Genomic DNA, 20,877 nt, shown 5'->3' on the forward strand with positions numbered 1-20,877 from the left:
GCAGAAAAAGCACATCAACATGTGTACCGTATAGAATAACTGACATTCAGTCGTTCATCACGTTAATTCGTCATCTTCATTCTATACAGATAAATACGTCTAGCCGCAAGGCTGTCTTGCAAGTAAGTAACGACAACCAATGACTGAATACTTACCCCAAAATTTCTTGATTTTCGTGCTTCTATGAAGATGCACTATTAACGATTCGTGCTCCTTCACATCAGTCCGTTGTCTTCTCCGCTGATTCCTCTGTCCTCCCGATACCAGCTGCCGAGGAACGGACCAGTACACGAACGTCCACTGAATGGTGCGTTCACACATAATAGCTCCACAATATCCACCGGGAAGCACCCGCAAGCAAGCAGCGCGCACGCAATCTAGTATCTTATACCACACATTGTTCCTTCTTGCGAGGGCCAATGCAGTTCAACCCTGATATTAATTTCTTTTATCTATTTTTTTAGCATTTATATACTTATTATTTACTTATTATCAATAATATATTATTATTATTATTTATTTTATTATTTTAATATCTTAATAATAATATCTTTTAATACTGATATTATAATTTTTTTATATAAATATATCTTCTTTATATATTATATAAATCATTTTTATAATTTTATTTTTAATTTATACCATATTAATATTGTTTAATAATCTTTTTTAGATTTAAATTTATTATATTATTTATTAAATATTTTTAATATTGATCACTTAGGGAAACGCCGAAACTGCCGAAGCCGCCTAGAACATTCCTTTACAGCGCATCGTTGTCCATTCATTCTATACAGATGATTCGCTACCGCAGTTTTAACTAAATATGAGCGCGAATACACATATTCGAATATATTCACACATATCGAATATACATATATTCTTTTGATATTTGATATTTGATTATCATATTTACATATATATTTATCTGTTAGCGTATCATAACTTACAAAAGTATTAAATCACATAGCTAGTCATGGTATCATCCACACACACACATACACGCACACACCCACACCACACACAACACAACATAACGCACACACTCACACAACACACACACACACACACACACACACACAGCACAACACACACACACACAGCACACACAACCACACACACACACAACACACACACACACATTATATACTATATATATATATATATTGCCTCCAACGGCAGACTATCCAGCCACCTAGTAGCGGTTGACCTGATTGTCCTGCCCACGTTCTAGACTTGCCGATCTTGCCTCCAGGGGGAAGACCACTTCCAACACCTCGTCGCATGGAATGTCGTGCCCATCTTTGACATTGATGCAGCGAGAAATCGTCAACGTTTCGCCTGTTTGACTCTCGCCGACTGCACTAGTGGCTTAAAAACCTTGCGGGCGAATGAACGGGATAACAGCAACAGCATGAAACAAAATCTTGAGTAAAAATATTGCGAACGCGCGATTTCACACCGACCTAACATGGCCGCGTTCTCACACTCCCTTACATTTGTTGCGGGCTGTGCACGACCTAACATGCCCCCGGTAGTACACCCACCTATCATAAAGCCGCGATGTCTACACCATATATCATGGCCGCCGATCTCACACCCACCTAACATGACCGCGATCTCACACCCAGCCTAACATGGCCGCGACTGTTTACACCCACTCAACTGACCGCGATCTCACACCACTTAACAATGACCGCGCATCTCACACCACCTACATCGACGCGAATACTCACACCACCTAACTAGACCACAGATTCCACACACCAAACATGACGCGATCTCACACCCAACCCTAACATGACGCAGATCCACACCCTAACTGGTACAGCGATGTTACACCCACTTCAACATGACGCGATGTTACACCAACCTAAAACATTGGACGCGATGTTACACCCTTCCTAACAGATTGGACCGTTAGTCGACACCCACCTAACATGGCCACGGATGTTACACCCACCTAACATGGACGGTTTGCACACCCACCTAACGATTGGCCGCAATAGTTACGCGCTTCACTAAACATTTTGGCCGCGATGTCACACCCACCTAACATGGCGCCGATGTTACACGCCACCTAAGCATGACGCCGTTGTCACACCCACCTTAACATTGGCCGCGATGCTTACGCCTTCCATACATATTGCCGCGATGTCAACAGCCCACCTAAACATCGCGCGATGTTACACCCACCTAACATATGTCCGCGATGTCCATACCAACCTAACATGTGACCGCGATGTCACACACAACCTGAACATGGCCGCGATGTTCACACCTTCCTAAACATGACCGCGGGCTTACACCATCCTAAAAGCAGCTGACGATGTTTACACCCACATAATGGCAGCAGGCTTGCACGAACCTAGCATGGTCCGGCGTTAATAAGCCCTAGACCGCACGCGAATAAGTTTCGCCGTTCGATTAAAGGGCTCACAATGCGCAAATCAAACCCGCTATTTCTCCAGTAATTAGACTAGCAAATACTTCGTGTCATGCATAATCATACTAGCCTTATGGGCAAATAAACTCTAGTTCCTCCATTTCACTGCGCGCGTTGTCTTATAAAAGTATTTGGGGTGAAAATACCTCAATGTTGTTGAATTCTCCGATTTGTCCGTTGAGTTTCCCAATCTCAAGCACCGTGCAGGCGGTGGCGGCGGTACAGCGGTACGGGTCGCCGATCAAAAATAAAAACATGTGACGATCACGTCACCACTTCGAGGTATTTTGTTTGGGAACAGTCGCGACGTTTGCGCCAGAATGCCAGCTTTTCTCAGCCTCTTTCTTGTGGGGTTTTTAAGCAAACGCGCAGTGAAATGGGGAGCCAACTTAGAGTTTATTTTGTCATAAGGTATAGTGTGATTATGGCATGACACGAAGTATTTTGCTAGTCTAAGTACTGTGAGAAATTAGCCGTTTCGATGGCATTGTGAGCCTTTAAAGCTGTTGTTAACGTATGGAATATTAGTGAGCTACCTGCCCCAGTTCCCTTGAGTCCTTGCACCTCATTAAGTTCGTTTACAGCATCCGGAGACGGAATATCAGGCATCGTGATCCCTGACGGTGGTTGAAAACCCATAGTTTACACTCTGCAGGAGAGACATAGAATGAGAAAAGACGGAAGAGACAAATGAAAAATCAGTTATGTAGTATGTGTGCATGTCGCGCCTGGTGCGTGTAAGCGCATGTGTGTACGCACACGCAGTCGTAGTGCGTGCTCGAGTGTATGAAAAGGAAGAAAAGACTGAAACCAAAAAGGAAGGAAACGGGTCGCAGTCCACGTTATCATTTTGGTAGCGTTCTCTCTTTGAAAAATCCGCCTAATGCGAGAGCGGTTAAGTGGAAGTCATATTATACGATGGAGCAGGCGATGTCACGTTTGCCTGGCGATAATGACATTTCGGTGCGCGCGGCTTTTCTGGGCTGCTTCCTCGGGTTGCGTGGCCTCCGCCCCGCCGGTGCCACTCTCTGCTCTCATAGTGGGTCCAATCATTCAGGATAACAGCGAACCCTGCTCGCTCGGGGCCTTGGTCTCCCCTGTTCAGGCAACAACGACCCCGATCACCCGTTTAGTGTCGGCGCCTGCACCATGAATGTAATGTACATCCTAGTAAGTACCCAAACTGTATGCCTTATTGCGTCAATTATTTCACATATTCTCCGAAGCCGGTCAAGGTTGGAATATTCGGTGCGGACAGGGGTTGGGCACTGCCCCGTCGCATGCAATGAACACCTACTAGAAGGAGATACAGCAGATACCTGGATAATATCATCATGTATCTGCCCTGCATCTATGACAAATAACGACAATACGCCAATATACGCTCTCCTATGACACTATTAAATAGTGTCATAGGAGATTCTTCTTATGACAAATATTGGCGAGTGCACCTTCGTTTCGCTTTACAGCTGGAAATTCTCACCTGCTTGCTTCATAAATAGCGCTCTTGAAATCCTGATTGATAAACTCTTCCCTATTGGACACATGGTTCTACCCTTCACGGCCAACGGCTACCCCCCCTACTGCTACGTTCCGCAGTCCAGCCTTTGCTGCACTACATGCGGTGGCTAGCAGAACACGCGGACCCTGAGTTCGTCTCGGGATGGGCGACACAGCATGAAAGCAAAGAGGAAGAACAAGAAGCAGTGTGTCAGAGGCCGAGCTCGCCCCGGTCACGCGCGCCACGCCCTTGCGTCGCGAGTTATATAGTCCCTACGTGTGTCGGCCGATCTCTCTTGCTCTGCCGGATGCTGCCTTCTCTCCGGCCCGAGTCCACAGCCTATACCTCTACCGCTCGCCTATCGGTACCCAACGAGCTCCGTCGTCGTCTGCTCTGGCCCAACAGCCTCCCCACCCGCCCATTTTTCCCGCACTTTCATATCGATCTGACCTATTATGCACTCGAGTAGGCCGGTAAGCTTTGCCTGTCGTTTACACTTATATTAGTTATCATGAATATTATCAATTATTATAATCATTATTATCATGATTATTAATCATGAATTCTATTCGGTTTTATATTCAGCGTTTATTAGACTCGCAGTCGGTAATGTTTTCTAACGTGTTCTATATACAATGCAACGACTTGTTTCAGTCAACCACCCCATATTAGTTAGGCCATCATGCACAAGATGCCCGTGTAGCACACTTCGAGCCGTGCCGCCACCAGTGATTATTCACGACGGTAGTGTAACCAAGGCGCCAGCAGCCAAGTACCTCAAATTATGCGGACGCTTGGGCGTGCCTGATTTAAGGCTCACCTCAGAACAAGGTTCTGCCTGCAGAAAAGCATAGCAGATAGGCCTACCGACTGTCAAGCTAGCCATCGCAAACCACGCGCCAACGAGAGGAGAGAGAGAGAGAGAGAGAAAAACTGAGAGAGAGAGAGAGAAAGAGAGAGAGAGATAGAGAGAGATAGGCAGACGGAGAGAGGCACGCCGGAGGAGAGAGAGAGAGAAGAGAGGCGGAGAGAAGAGGCGCTCGGCGCTGGCAGCCGCCCAGGCCCGCCACGGACACGCGCCCCGGTCTACCGGGCCAGAGGCGATAGATTAGCCTCGCAAAGAAAACACGACGTCGAAAATGAGTGTGATCATGATTAAAGAGCCAAGCAAGAATAGGAGATATTGCAGAGGGAGGAGAGCGGCCACCGACAGGCTAGAGAGCTTGCTAACTATAATTCCTAGCTGCGTGACACGACGGCTGGCCCACGCAACTTAGCTGCGCCCGATCTCGCTTCAGTCAACAACCGCGCGGCGTACACAGACGCCACAACACAAACGCGGACTGGCATCTGCTGGGTCATATTGGAACAGCTGATCTTCGCGACGGACGCCAAGAAACGCGGCATGACTTCACGCATGCTGCAGTAGCCGCAGCAACGCTGAGCAGCAGCAACCCAAGCAGCATCGCACCAACACCCGCCCGGCGCCGCCGCCCACGCCCACGCATCTGCTAGCAACATTTAGCAACAACATCAGCACAAGCATCAGCCAGCCAACACCACCTACCAAACTACCGCCGGCTGCACGCCACCCAGCAGCCCAACGGACATCAGAGCTACAACAGCAGCAACCACCATCGCGGCGCTGCCGCTGGTCGCGATCACCAGACGAGCATACAACCACCAGCCCGGTAGTCAAATGTTACTCAGCGCAGATACCAGCAGCACTGTCCGCGCGGAGGCAGGCGGACAGCGAACCCGGCCACGCGCAGTAGACAGCAGCCAGCCAGCGGACCGGTCAGTAATAGAAACATATAGTAGTTGAGGAGCCATGATGCAGGGATAAGCAGCCAGCGAGTTGCTGGACAGATCTGACCCCGGTGACGTCAGCGTGCCTGCAGTGCCGGGATGACCGTCCTGCTAAGACTGCAATCGCGAGGCGAGTAGCTCGTGCAAGCACGGCACCATAATACAAGGCACGGGTGAGTTGCAGCGAGGAATATCGCATGTGGAATCACTCAGCGCGCGCACACTCGTTCAGTAGCCACTGCTCATCTGAGAGTTATGAGAGCACCGAGAAAGCGAGAGCAGAGGAGAGAGAGACGAGGAGAGAGAGAGAGAGAGAGAGAGATGGAGCCACCCCGCCCAGCATGGAGGAAGGCGCGGAGAAGGACTGGCCGCGAGACGCTGTTGGTGTTGTCGCCGGGCCTGCAACGCCGAGAGGAGATAGGAGAAGAGAGAGAGCGCGCGAGCGGAGTGAAGGAAAAGTTCTCATATAGCGCAGTCTAACAAATTTAATATATTTATTAGGGAATTATGTCAGCCCATAGCGTGAATGGTAAACTGAACACAATGGCAACAGCGCACCCGATTATGGACCCACGGACGAGGCGGTTGGGCGACCGTGACGCCTCCCAGAGCCCCCATGGCACTAGAGTAAAGAGCAGACAAGATCGCCAATAAGCAGCCCGGCAGTTCGGTCAGTAATCACGTATGTCGTGTATAGCCAGGCATTGTCCCAATGCACCTATTAGAGAGTTCACATTTGCGCTCCCGCGCGGACGTTTTGTGTGCGTGCGCGGCGGTCCAGGGGCGCACGCCAGGCGGCCTCCCCCGTCCGGGCGTCGCTACCGTTGCTCAGACAGCCCGCGTGTGCGCCCTTATCCAAGACGCCGGCGTCTGTCGGGGTGTCGCGGTGTGGCGTATGGAGTGCGCGTGTATATAGAGGCAGAAGGCGAGCTACCGCAGAGAGACGGATCGATAGAGACATAAAGCCACGAGCCGGACGGAGAAATAGGAGCCAGCCCACATCAGAGCAGAGACCCAACGCAGAGACAGCGAGAGGGAGAGACGAGAGAGACGAGCTTCGAGAGAGAGAGAGGAGAGACGAGATGCGAGGAGAGAGACCGAGGAGAGCAGAAGAAAGAGACGAGAGAAGGAGCAGCAGAGCGAGAGAGAGAGAGAGACGAAGACGACTCCGACGAGAGAGAGAGAGAGTAAAGAGGAACCGTGAACGATCTGCTATTATAAAAGTCAAGCGTTGCCTAGACTGAAAATGGCCATGGCTGTTAAGTAATGTAAGTGACATTGTGGGGGGAATGCCCGCCATATGCTAGGTCAATTCAGGTTTTTACTGCTATGTAATGTTGTATTGGAAGCTATAGTCACCCACCTCCTCCTGAGGTAATCGTAAGAGATAGTCACTACCCGCATTCTTGCCAAATACCGATAACTACTAACTTACAGAATATCAAGATGAGCACGTCACAATGAGCGTCATTCACCCATCGCTGCCAGTTAAAGAAGAGGAATCACAATATGATATACTATAGTAGAAAAGTTCTTAGGTTGCCCCACGATATTTCAGTTTTATATTAAAAAAATGAATAATCGACATTTAAGAGTTTTACACAAATGGAAGCGCTTTCATCTTTATAGAAACCGTATTTATGCCATTCGCCTCGCCTAAATAATGGCAAAACGCTCCGTTACCCATAATATGGTATTTATATAAATATTAAATAAAACCAAATGCTTTAGTCATTATTTAGCGACGGCGGACGACTACCTGCACTACCCACAGTACCGCATGCGTTCCGCGCGCGTACGTCTATACTCGACATGCATCACAAGGTCCCCGCGCGCGTCGCACTGATCTCACTCGTTAGAGCATGCGAAAATGCTAACAACAATAACATCGCCCGTACCTGAGCTCGCAACACTGCGCTCCCATCGGTCCCGCATCGATAGCTCCACCACAACTGTCGGTCTTCCCGCGTCGGGCCCGTACGGAGAGTTGGTGTGCACTCACGCCTTGCCACACATGCGCCAGCGCGTGCGTCCGCCAGCGATGTGCCTCCTCCCTGCGTCCCTCGGGTCGTGCGCCGTGCTCGAGTGACTGTCAGGGACGTGCTGATCTCTGTAGGATCCAGTCACTAGTAGTGTCAGCCTCAGCGCCCGTATAGTATATGTACACGTTATGATGTCGCCATTTGCGTCTCTGGCCATCCTCGCGGTCCGGACCGGGCGTAGCCCGGCCCGGGGCCGTGCGCAGCAAGTTGTCGCTTTTCCTTGCGTCTCTGAGCGGTGATGAGGTCCCGTCCGGCGGTCCTCGATGGCTGCCGGCGGCGTAGGAGTCCAGCACTCAACATCGTTCGATCACTACTTCCGTCATGCGTCATCGACGGAAAATAGGTAGGCATCAATAAAGTCAAACTTGGAAAAAATCGCCGAGGTAGTTGGCAGGATCGCGTGTGATAAGGTCATGTCTCCACACTCAACTCTCCATCCGGCCCACCAAGCGCGTACACGTATCACGCACCAGCTTGCTTCCGGGATAGTGAGAGCTGAGACTATCGCCGAGAGCGTGCCGTGGCGCTCTTGCGTTTACACACGCTCAATCAACGTCCCGGCTGACTGGTACGTACGCACCTCCCGCTCGCACACTCCTCGCCCGCCGTACTCCACGCCCACCCAAACCTCCTCCACACCCCTACGCTCCGCAGTCTGTGATCGCCGCCACATCCGTGTGCGCCGAGCATTTTCCTGGCAACCGGGTTCACTGAGTCCACCGACGACTCACCGCTCACTTCCCGACTTACTCCCATGGCCCAGACGCTGTCTTCAGCCCTCTGCCGCGCCTCGACGCTCCTGATCACCGCTTCGCACCTGTACGCCTTGCCGGCCGTAGGCCTTCCCCTGTGGCTCCGCGGCGCGCTGCACGCACGCCTTCACGCCTTTTACGGCTGTGCTGCAGCGTGGCGTCTCGTCTGCGGCCCGTGGCTCACATCCCAACGATGCGACGTAGCCAGACCCGACCCGAGCCGGGTGCGCGAGCACCCTGCCGCGCAGTGGCCGGTCCAAATGCGGAGCGACGATTCATGAATCGGTGAGGAGGCCGGTTGGATTCCATTCACGCACTCAATCGGTGAGTAGCGTGTGACGAGTGTATTGGGTCCGCTCAAAAAATCCGAATCATGTAGAATCTCTGGTACTTGCTTACCCGAAATCTCGTTTAGAAGGGATCTCACGCTAGCACCCGCGGGGCGGTCTCTAGTGAGGAGAGAGGCGAGAGCGTAATGATGCGACCTGACGCGGTATTCTTTTATAGTCCTCGCCCTCGCCCGACGTCCCAGTGAGTCCCTCAGCCAACGCCCCGCGGTCCACTAGCCGCTCGCTGAGAGCCGAGTGGCCACATGGCTGCACTCCCGCTAAATGCCTCGGACCCTTTCCGCTTGATAAGCAAGCCCCGCCGCGGCTTCCCTCCTACCGGGGGTCGCGAGTATCGCGTTCGATGCAGCAGCGTATGTCCTATCGCCCCAGCGAGCCACGGTGAGGAAGGTGGCGAGCTAGCTCCCGCGAGATGGGCCTCGGAACGGCCCAGCATCGCACTAATCTGCGGCCCGCCAGTGACGAAAGTCCTCTCTCACACTCAGCCCTTGAGTCCAGAAGCCCGAGATCAGTGACCCACCGATTCTCCTTCGGTGCACCATCCCCGCCTGCCTACTCTCTCGCCTGAAATCTCTACTACGACTAGCCGGCATACACAGTACTCAAGCATAGACCCAACTACGCACCAACTGACCCTACACCCCTGCTGCCGGCCCGGTCCATCGTATACGCGGTACAGTAGCCGCAGACACCCCGACCGACTCGGCATCGCCGTAGCCACGCACGCACGCCGGTGGCACTCTCCGTACTGGTGGTGGTGGTGTGTTGTGTCGGGTTGGTGAGTTGGGTGTTGTGTGTGTGGTGTGGTTGTGTGTTGGAGTTTTGGGTGGGTGGGGTGGATGTGGTGTGGGCGTGTGGGTGGAGCGAGGTTGCTGAGCGTGCGAGAGCGCATTGTTGATGCGTATTATCGGTATTATTGTCATTGACTCTCTGGCAACCAGTACGACTATGCGCTCACGCGATCGCGAGGGACTCCAGTGCCTGCCGCCCACGCACCCACCCGGGCGCTAAACGCGTTTTGCGGTGAGAGAGCCGGAGAGCACGCGCACTCGGCCGAGGAAGTAGACGCTACCCGAGCCCCGACGCTCCACGCGCACGACGCCGATGGCACGGTCTGAGCTGCGACGGCTCCTTGTCGAGAGCGAGACGGAGAGGCGAGCTTCAGAGATTAAGAGCCCCCGCAGAACGGAGAAGAGAGCCCCGCACAACCGTAGTTGACCCGCCCCGTTACGAGCACCCGGTTAGCGTTGCGTATAAGAAGGGCAGAGCATCGGGGAGCGAGGGCAGGAGGAGGAGAGAGGCATCACGAGTACGAGACGGAGCATTCCCGAGGCTATCGCAGCTGAGACACCGGGGTAGGGGGGTTGGGAGAGGTAAGGGCAGGTGAAAGGTGGATGACACATACACACCTACTCGGACACGTCATGCGACCGGCTACTCATCGTTCTCAACCGCACCCGCACTGACAGGACAAATGAGAAGAACATCCTTTGGTCTGCGCTCTCCTGTTCGTGGAGTCGTCCTCTCCGTCCGCACCTCCCATACCTCAGACGAGCGACCAGGATGAGCAGCCCCTTCCGAACACTTTCTCCACTCTCCAGCCAGAGTCAGACCTGTCATCCTCCACCTCACGCGCTTCCCCGGTTTCCCTTGTGCACCTCGTGGGTGTGTTTACAGAACCCTCGCCCTTCTAACTGAAGCACACGACCGACACAGGCGCCACCCACCGCACTGGCACGCACCTGCACTCAGTTACCGTCCGAGCGGCGCCCGACACACACATCCGTCCCGAGTTCTAGTCTGTCGGAGTCGACCTCGCACTCCCGCCGGGGCGCGCTCGCGGAGGGGCGCGCGCCGGCGCGACTCCCCGACCGGGGCCGCCCGCCGCCCCGCCCACCGACAATCGCGGCCGGGGCGTGCGGGTCGCAGGGCCGGTCGGTGGCGTTGGCGCGCGGGTGGAAATGCAGTGAGTGGGATGTCGGTGGGTCATCAAGTCATCGATACATACATACATAATACATGACATACATACATACATAAGCATACATACATACATACATACATACGATACATACATAGCATACATACATACATACATAATACATACATGCATACATACATACATACAGATATATATAGGCCTATATATATAATTATATATATATAATATATATATATATATATCCAAAGTATCATAATAGGAGACTCCTATTAATCCCCCTACACATTCTCCATATTATGTACTCTTATTTTTATATATATATATATTATATATACCCTATATATATATATATATCTATATGCACACACACACACACACGACAAACACACGACACACACACACACACACACACAGCACACACACACACACACACACGCACGCGGCGCGCGCCACACACACAACACACACACAGCACACACACACACACACGCGCGCGGCGCGCCGCATAACACGCACCCACGCACGCGACGCACGCACGCCACGCACGCCACGCACGCACATGCACACACACACACAACACATTACATAATACATACAGAGCTCTTGATACAGATATTATATAGGTCCGCATATATATTTGCACACACACACACACCATGCGAGTGAAGCAATTCAGATCAGAAATCAGTGTGTCGTTATCTGCTACCGTGTCACTTGTATGAATAACATGTTCAACAATTTGGTGATCATGTTAACTTCGTAGTTATGCCTCGGTTCTCCCGATGTGAGCCAAATGCTGATGGTGAAAAAAAGTCTAGGGTGAAAGTTTATAGAATTTATATTGTAACCAATGGTGGAGCAGTCCAACGGATTGTGTTGGCGTGTAACCAAATGATAAAGTACTAATTTGAAGTAATTATAGTTACTCGATCAACGTTTAAAATAAATTTAATCAATGATAGAAAATAAATTCCGTGACCGTGTTTCGCAGTTCGTAGAAAAATAATTGCATATAGACAAGGCAAAGTACGCAACGGTGTGCTAAACAAAACTGCGTTGGCGTTTGTTAAACATTGTACGACGAATACTAAGCCTAAGCCAGTATATTGACGAATCACTTACAGATCGGAAACAAAGTGAACACCACTAATTTCCTGGCAGACGGATCTTAAGACGGTTTTAGAATATAACGTTTTGACACTTAGATAATCCAGTCACCAGCTTCGGACACGGTAATTAAGCACCATGGTGTCATCAAATCGAAAGGCTGTTTATGTCCGAGTATGTAGCCAACCACATCACCGCAATGCCAAACACTTACATTTCACCATCTGCAGCATCGTCAGAACACTACCGCCTCCCACCTCAAAGTACGCATAAAATGTACTCATGTGATAGGGATACATTGTAACAGAGGCTAGCACTTGTCGCATACGGTACAATGCTCTAATCATATTGCACTTAACGGCTAATACAGAGAGGAACCTAATCAGCATTTCAGCTTAACAAACATTCGACATGACTCCAGCCAACGGTGTTTGCTGATGCGCGCTATATCAGAGGCGGGTCTACTACAATGCAAGAAAACATCCATCTATCAATCTAGATGCAGATCACGTTGGCACGGGGATTCACTGACAGACAAGTGCCTCGCCACTTACACCGCGTGCTCATGCGGCAGTCGAAATCGGGAAGAAAGAAACACGTATGAGCCAATACACAAGAGAGAAGACGCCTGCACGCATGAACACGAGTTGCTATACATTCAGGTCGCCTAAAACCCTAGCGCGAAGCGCCAAAACATCCGTGCATTAACGCGCAGCACATCACCCATATACATAAATACCTTATATTATTATTATATATATATATATATATATATATATATATATATATATATATATATATATATATATACATATATATGTATTAGGACAAAATATTTACCCGTCTCCGCTAGATAAAAGAAGTTATTTATGAAAAATTAGCGGGTGGATAATATGCATCGGTGTTGCAATGACCCGTGAATTAGACACGAAGTGCGTGATGTTAATTATAATTTGATCTTGTATTCACGGGTGGTATGCCACAGTCTCACACAGATCTATACGCTGATTCGTCCGTTTCACCCGTGAGGCACCTCCTAACTTCATTCCGCCTCGGCTTATCGCAGCGTTTATCTTATATACAATCACATACGCGGTGAGGGGGTCGCGTGACTATTAATTACTCCAGCATCACCGAATGATTTGTTGTCGACTATCGCAATCTATTAGGAAAGGTAGTAAGATAAGTATTAAGCTCGATCAATTGTTACAGTGAATGGGACATTCATTCGGCTTGCACCGGTGACTGACATACAATTGAAAGCCGGTAATTTAGTCAACAGGCCAGAGAGCATCCGAGTAAGTAGAACAATGTTTAATTTCCTCGGATACTCGGGGACGGAAACCGGGGGTGTCTGCGCGCACGTCAGCTGTCGATGTCCGATATTCGTAAACAGCAATAAACGCGCGGCAGTGCGGTTTTAGCTGCCGTTGTGCATATGTCCCAGGATTAAATGTTGGACGTTTTGAGCGTCTAGTATCGAGTCTACGAGTAATCGAACTTAAAGCCTCACACGCGCATCTCCGACCCTAAACACTAAAGTCAACTCACTACTACGTATAGCGCTCTCTAAACGCACGCTATCAAAATAGTACCTGAGTGCATTACATACCTGATGCTGCCCGTGATCCTCTTGATCCCAGACTTTTTCTGCTCCTTATCCTCGGCCTCTCTCCTCTCCTGTTCCTGCTGCTCACAGATGGCGCTCTCCTCGATCGCCTTCCCCGGGACGACTCCCAGCATGCAATACGGATCGCTGAAGCCTGCCGGAAAACAAATGCACCTGTCAAATGCCAGTTATACGCACACAACCCCATCTCACCACTTGTAACCAAGGTGTCTGCCCAAGTGTAAACGAGAACGAGTACAAGAGTGGCTATTTGTCAAGGTTTGCTCTGCTCGAGAAGATACAGTAGGTATCTTTCATTTGAACCTATTTTGTCCCTATTCGACTCTATTAGTTTAGCCTCAAATTGCTCACTATTTGTTTCTGCTCATACCTCTAATCTGTTATTCGTCCCGAACAGTGCAAGAAATATTCGCGGCACTACGTATGTTCATGGAATATGTTCATACGTTCATTCGGGTACAATTTAGCAGATTCGTGGATAATTGGGTACAGAAATAGTAAAATAATGTCATGATTCATATTACGGATTTACCCCAGTTATCGCTCCTACCCTGTGTACGTCGACCAGATTTCATTTGGAAATATAAATTATATGCCTAAAGAGATCAGTTTTTTTTGCAACCAAGAAGAGTAGGGCCGGTTGTAATAAAAAATGGTAAAAAAAAACAAGTTATCTGGATGAGTGTTTTTGTCTGGCATTGCCTACTCAAAAAATGAAGATTTTTAAATGCCGTTTTCTCTCGACTATTAGAGCACGATCCATAGAGAAACACTCGCTACCTACAATTTATGATAGCAATAAGTTGGTAGTCATGCTAGTACTACCGCTCCACGCGAGAGAGAAAGATAGAGGACATGACATAGCGAGAGAGGGAAAGAAAGGGCGAGAAAGTGGAGATCAAGGGAGAGAGGGGTCGAGAGGGAGAGAGAAAGAGAGGGAGAGAGAGAGAGAGAGAGAGAGACTGAGATACAGATAAGAGAGATTTGATAGAGGGGAAGAAAGCGCGTGCGAGAGTGATAGAGAGAGTGGTGCGAGAGAGTTAGCGATAACGCGCAAATACACGTAATATATGCCTCTCCATTCGTTGGAGCCACTATAACTTCGAGCACGGCTACCGGTCTCATGAGCTGTTGCCATAAACTGAAGCCTAGAGTAGTAATCGCTTATACAACCACAAATCACAACTTAAGCCGGCTATCATACAAAACCATGATTAGACCATTGCCTCATTATGTCAATCACAGTCACGAGCGCTTACCATTCGGATCCTTCGCTTCCAAATCTGTTGCCGCTGCAACCACGCAGTTAATCACTAGGATGGGAGGCTATAAAAACAATATCACATCGGGTTAGGTCAGGATAATTACGTCATCCCAAACGATACCTCATGCATATACATGGCGGACTTCGAAGCAGCACCAAAATAAAGCGATTGTCAAGCAAATATCAGAAATATATAGATTATTATATTTATATAGATATTTATTATATTTATATAGATATTTATATAGATAGATAATTATTTCATTAATCATTATTATTGTTACCTTCCCCCTCTCTCTTTATATATATATATATATAGAGAGAGACGGCCCTATATGTGTGTGTGTGTGTGTGTGTGTGTGTGTGTGTGTGCGTGCGTGTCGTGTGTGTCGTGCGTGCGTGATCGTGAGTGTCGTGCGTGCGTGCGTGTCGTGTGTGTGTGTGTGTGTGTGTGTGTGTGTGTGTGTGTGTGTGTGTGCGTGTGTGTGTGTGTGTGCGCGCGCTTGTGTGCGTGTTTAAAACATTATATTTTTGAAAAACGTTTTCTCTCCTAGCATATTTCACGTATAAATCATGTACTACTCATTCTTCGCTACACTTGCAGGTATCGGCTTAATCCATGTCAACGTCGGCAAAATCGATTATGGGATTAGTAACATTTAGTGGCAGCATAGGTGCTGGAAAATTAAACACGCACAAGTTAAGCACGGGTAATAAATTACCACGGCAGACATCCACCATCAGATGCTTAATCACAGACTTGGGGATTTACGCCCAGACATCGTGACTATACGTTATAGCTATTCCACCTTCCCTTTATTCGCCTTCTCCTACTAGTACTATAACGATCTCGGTTTCTCTTTCACGCCTTGTCTCCTCCTTTGACTTTCCCTCTTCCACCTCCTTCACCGCTGGGATCCACTTCTTGTGGGGTGCACTACATGCGTGGGCGCTGTATGTTACAGCCGACAATTTGAGTAATCCTCCAAATAGGAATGCAATTTTTTATTGGAGTCGCATAATTAAATGCGACGCTGGCGCCATCTCGTACTTGTGAGGCTGTGTCGTTCATAGGTGCTAGCGATAGGCGAGTGTGGCTGTGTGAGGCGGTAAGAGCGGGCAATCATGGTGTTGTTAACCATCTGCCGCCCGCTATTAACGGTAAGCGTCGCTGCCGCCGTCGCTACTTTTACTGGTGCCGGTGCTAATACTACTGCACCTGCTGCTCCAGTTGTTGTTGTTGTTGTTGTTGTTGTTGTTGTTGTTGTTGTTGTTGTTGCTGCTGCTTTTTATGTTGCTGCGATTTCTTATGCTTCTGCTGCGGCCGCTACTGTTGCTAGTGCCGGTGCTACTATTGCTGCGCCTGTTGCGGCCGCTGCCGCTCTACTGTTGTTGTTGTTGTTGCTGCTGCTGCTGCTGTTACTGTTGATATTCGTGTTGCTTTTGCTGCTGCTCGCCAAGGCTTCCATTGCCCGCCTGATTCACAAGCTGCTTCAGAATTTCTCAGAGAAAGCGTCCAATCGTCAAAAAAACGGATATTCAAGACCATACTGGTCTATAGCTTGTATGTGCGCGCGCGCATGTGTGTGTATGTGTGCATGCGTAGCAGCATATTTGTGTGTGTGGGGGCGTACTTACATGAGAGTGCAGCACTCATGTATTACTAAGTTGTATATTCTACATAAACATGAGAGATGCGCTGTTTTTTCGTGTGCATAAGCTAACCTCGTCACAAAGTGATTTTTAGCTGTCAATCTTGCATGTGGCTATATTTTCCACATCTTTTGACAATATCTGTTTGTAACATTTTGGTTTAATATCCCAATTGAGTTTATTGCTACTCCACAAACGCAATGCAACCTTTCTATATTACATTCATATGAATAAATAGATAAATACATAAATAGACAACTATATATATATATATATATATATATATATAACAGCCGGTTGAATATTTTCATTTTATGTGCGATACGACGTAAGTACGTATAATTCGAATGAATTTAGGAAGCAATAAAATCAGTCAAGTGTAAATAATTCAGACCCAGTGCGCGAGAAGCAACGAATGCGTATGTTGTAATGTAGCTGCGTGCTAAGTGCAGCTTATATCGATCACACTTTTTATTTATATGTAAGATTTCTATTTCTCATATATCTTCGGCTCAAGCCGAAATCTTTCATAAGATTTCCAGCGCCTAACTATCCGACAACACAAATTTTGAATATTTCCCAATTACCACATAAGCCTCGTCTACACGACGAACCTTAACTCGAGTTAAGCTAACTCGAGTTAAGCGTAAACTCGAGTTAGCAATTATGTAGCGTCTACACGATAACACCCGATAGCGATTATTACCGATTTATTATGCATGCGTGCGTGCGTGTGTATGTAAACGTGCGTGCGTGTGTGCGTGTGTGCGTGCGTGTGCACGTATACGTGCGTGCGTGCGTGCGTACGCGTGTACGTACACGTGCGTGCGTGCGAGCGTGCGTGCGTGTGCACGTACACGTGCGTGCATGCGTTAGTGCGTACATGTGCGTGCATGTGTGCGTGCGTGCATGTGCACGTACACGTGCGTGCATGAGTGTGTGCGTGCGTGTGCACGTACACGTGCGTGCGTGCGTGTGCATGTACACGTGCGTGCATGAGTGTGTGCGTGCGTGTGCACGTACACGTGCGTGCGTGCGTGTGCATGTACACGTGCGTGCATGAGTGTGTGCGTGCGTGTGCACGTACACGTGCGTGCGTGCGTGTGCATGTACACGTGCGTGCATGAGTGTGTGCGTGCGTGTGCACGTACACGTGCGTGCGTGCGTGTGCATGTACACGTGCGTGCATGAGTGTGTGCGTGCGTGTGCAAGTACACGTGCGTGCGTGCGCGCGTGTGCAGGTACACGTTAGTGCGTGCGTGCGTGCGTGCGTGCGTGCGTGTGCATGTGCATGTAGGCGTGCGTGCGTGCGTGCATGCGTGTGCACGTACACGTGCGTGCGTGCGTGCATGCGTGTGCACGTAGCCACGTACACGTGCGTGCGTGCATGAGTGTGTGCGTGCGTGTGCAAGTACGCGTGCGTCCGTGTGCAAGTACGCGTGCGTGCGTGCGTGTGTACGTACATCGTACTAGTGCTGCCGCCTATCGTGGAGGTTAAGCTAACTCGAGTTAAGCGTCTACACGGGCCTTAACTCGAGTTAAGCGTCTACACGGACCTTAACTCGAGTTAAGCGTCTACACGGGCCTTAACTCGAGTTAAGGTAACTCGAGTTAGCTTAACCTTGATCGACTGGCGAGATTAAGCTAACTCGAGTTAACGTAATTCGAGTTACCTTAACTCGAGTTAAGGCCCCGTGTAGACGCTTAACTCGAGTTAAGGTTCATCGTGTAGACGCAGCTATAGAGTGTGGAAGCAAAACTTGCGCCATAAAGCTAAATACAGTATGCACCAAATAAGCGCGTCATGATTTTTTAGATTTTATATTTACAGAAAAAAACGGTCTAAAATTTAAGTCGTATGTTTGGTTTGAAAAATTATGCAAATGAAAAACCATAACTTATCAAAAAGCGGCACTTAATATTAAACCCTGACTTCGCGAAGCAACGGCGGCGGCGGAACAATGCCGGAAAACTCTAGTTCCTAGTCGTGAATTCAGCAATTCGCAAAATTGAGGGGAAACGTTTAGGTCCTGTAACTTTGGTTTTACAAGCGGTTTCTCGCACTAGAACTGATTTCCCTCGTGATAAAAAACGTGGCGATAGAGTTTTTACCGCATGCCTGAACGCGCCAACGCAGCTATATGCACCGTGACGTGATTGAAACTAAGCAATCTAATGAATATTTATAATAGCAAAATGGCGCCAAATAAAGATTAAACAATAAATCATTCAAGTCGACTAACGAACCGAAGCGTTAGCAACGAACCGCTATGCTCATTTTCCACCTACAAACACCGTTGCAAATGAGGTACGTAGCCTAACCACCTTCATTACACTCAAATTCGCAATCCCAAAATTATTATTGAATGACTGCCTTCATATCATTAGCATTAGCATTAGCCTTCGTTTAGACTTTCGTCTCCCTGATTAATGTCGGTTCGAGTTTATCCAAACAAAAGGTACATTAGGGAGCAAACGATTGTGCTAGTTCATACAGAGGTAGCGCAAGGTGTTGCCTTTGTTCCTGTTATATTAGTGGCGTCGGCTTTTAACGCCAGGATTTCCAAAAAAAAAATTCCGATCAGTCTCGTGTTTGCCCACTTTTACGATACTTACCTTTAATGCTCGAGTAACAGCAAATGCAACGCCAACATGTCTTAGATCCGTTTTACTCAGCTATATTTATCAAACCATGTACGATTCGAATTTTGATTACTCGTTTTGATCTCCGCGCCGCCATTTCTTGCGAATTTCGTACTTTCTCGTGATAGCGCGAGGCATCGGCCAGGAATAAGTAATGTAAAAATCGCACTGCGTCCATTACACAGAATAAGATGCCCTTTGCTTGAATTAGGTGCACTTGTTTTGAAGGCGCTATTTGCAGTGTGGCTATAATCAAATATGCCAAAGTATTACGACGTGTTAATGCTAATTTTCTTTGCCAAGACAGCATAAATTCTTAGTTTTTCAAGTTGATGTAATTATAGTAAAATAATCGCTATTAGGCGAGCCTATATATCGCTATATTTTTTCAGATTGTGCGTTTATAAGCAGTGATTTTGAGATATTTCCATTAAATATTGTTTATCCGGAAATCTGGAATTTTCCTCGAAATTCTCAACGACCACCGGACGCGACTGAACACGAGTTTATCATCTGCCGTGCTTCCCGAGCCAACGGGGGAAGGGCAAAAACTAGGGGAGTATGTGGAAACGTTGGAAGCTCCCCCAAAGTGGCGTCCAACCGCGCATTTTAGTGCTTCAGACGGCAATTTGTGGCCTCTAATGAGCACTAGATTGTTGGAGGAGTAAACCAAGTGAAATGAGATATATGAACAGTGGACGCTTCAAATGCTCACAGATGACGGTTTCGCGCATGTTTACTCGTTCCCTTGTATTGATTCTTGTACGAAAATGGCGCGATGCCCCTTCTTTCCGCTCTCCCCAGTGTTGTCGCGACTACCTCTGCTCACCTTCTCCTCGCTGGCGCGTGAGAGGAGCCGGGAATGCTCCTCGTGCGTGAGACCGAACGCCTCCCGTGCGTACAGGTAGAGGTCGTCGACGTAAGGGGAGTGTTCCCCGGCGGTAGTACCGAGCTTGTGCTTGATAGTATACAGCACCTCGACGTACAGCAAGTCAAACTGAAACACGCGTACACGCAGGAATGAGCGAGTGACTGATGTTTAGTGACTTATCAGAGAGCGTGCGTGAGAGGCGAAGAGAGGCGAAGAGACAGAGATAGATTAAAAGACAGACAACAGACAAGCAGACAGACAGACGGAGAGATTTTTCTTTAAAATTTCCAACGCATCGAAGAAAAATATTCCAATGGAAAATACATCCATCACATTAATCAACAACTAATAAGTTCCATAAATCGAATACGTGTACTAAACATATATGGTCACGATTCAAATCAGAATCATGTCGCCTATCTCGGTCTTAAAGGCTCACAATGCGCATCCAAACGCTAATTTCTCCAGTACTAGACTAGCAAATACTTCGTGTCATGCATAATCATACTACCTTATGGCAAAATAAACTCTAGTTCCTCCCATTTCACTGCGCGTTGTCTTATAAAAGGTATTTTGAAAATACCTCCAATGTTGTTGAAATTCTCCGATGTCGTTGACAGTTTCCCCAATCTCCAAGCAACCGTGCAGCGGTGCCGCGGTACAGCGGTACGGGCGCATAAAAACAGTGACGTCAGCTCACCCACGTCGAGGCTATTGTTGGGAAAACAGTCGGCGTCTTGCGCGCAGAATGCCATTTTCCTCACCTCTTCTTGGTGGTTTAAGCAAGCACGCGCAGTGAAATGAGCACTTAGATTTATTTTGTGCATAAGTAAGTGTGATTATGCATGACCCGAAGAGTCTTTGCTAGTC

General features: G+C 48.5%; 1 protein-coding gene across 1 annotated transcript in view; it reads right to left on the bottom strand.

Annotated features, from left to right (window-relative positions):
• Positions 1–9,904: 9,904 nt before the first annotated feature.
• LOC106812961 (BAI1-associated protein 3-like) overlaps positions 9,905–20,877 on the bottom strand; it is a 60,700-nt gene continuing 49,727 nt past the window's right edge. The window contains exons 4-7 of the mRNA XM_014816983.1: positions 19,966–20,133; positions 14,836–14,902; positions 13,559–13,709; positions 9,905–10,028 (exon numbers count right to left, since the gene is read on the bottom strand). Coding sequence (XP_014672469.1) covers positions 9,905–10,028; positions 13,559–13,709; positions 14,836–14,902; positions 19,966–20,133 — 510 coding nt within the window. The remainder of the gene's footprint in view (positions 10,029–13,558; positions 13,710–14,835; positions 14,903–19,965; positions 20,134–20,877) is intronic.

This window comes from Priapulus caudatus, unplaced genomic scaffold, assembly GCF_000485595.1.
Source record: "Priapulus caudatus unplaced genomic scaffold, Priapulus_caudatus-5.0.1 Scaffold707, whole genome shotgun sequence".
NCBI lineage: Eukaryota > Metazoa > Priapulida > Priapulimorpha > Priapulimorphida > Priapulidae > Priapulus > Priapulus caudatus.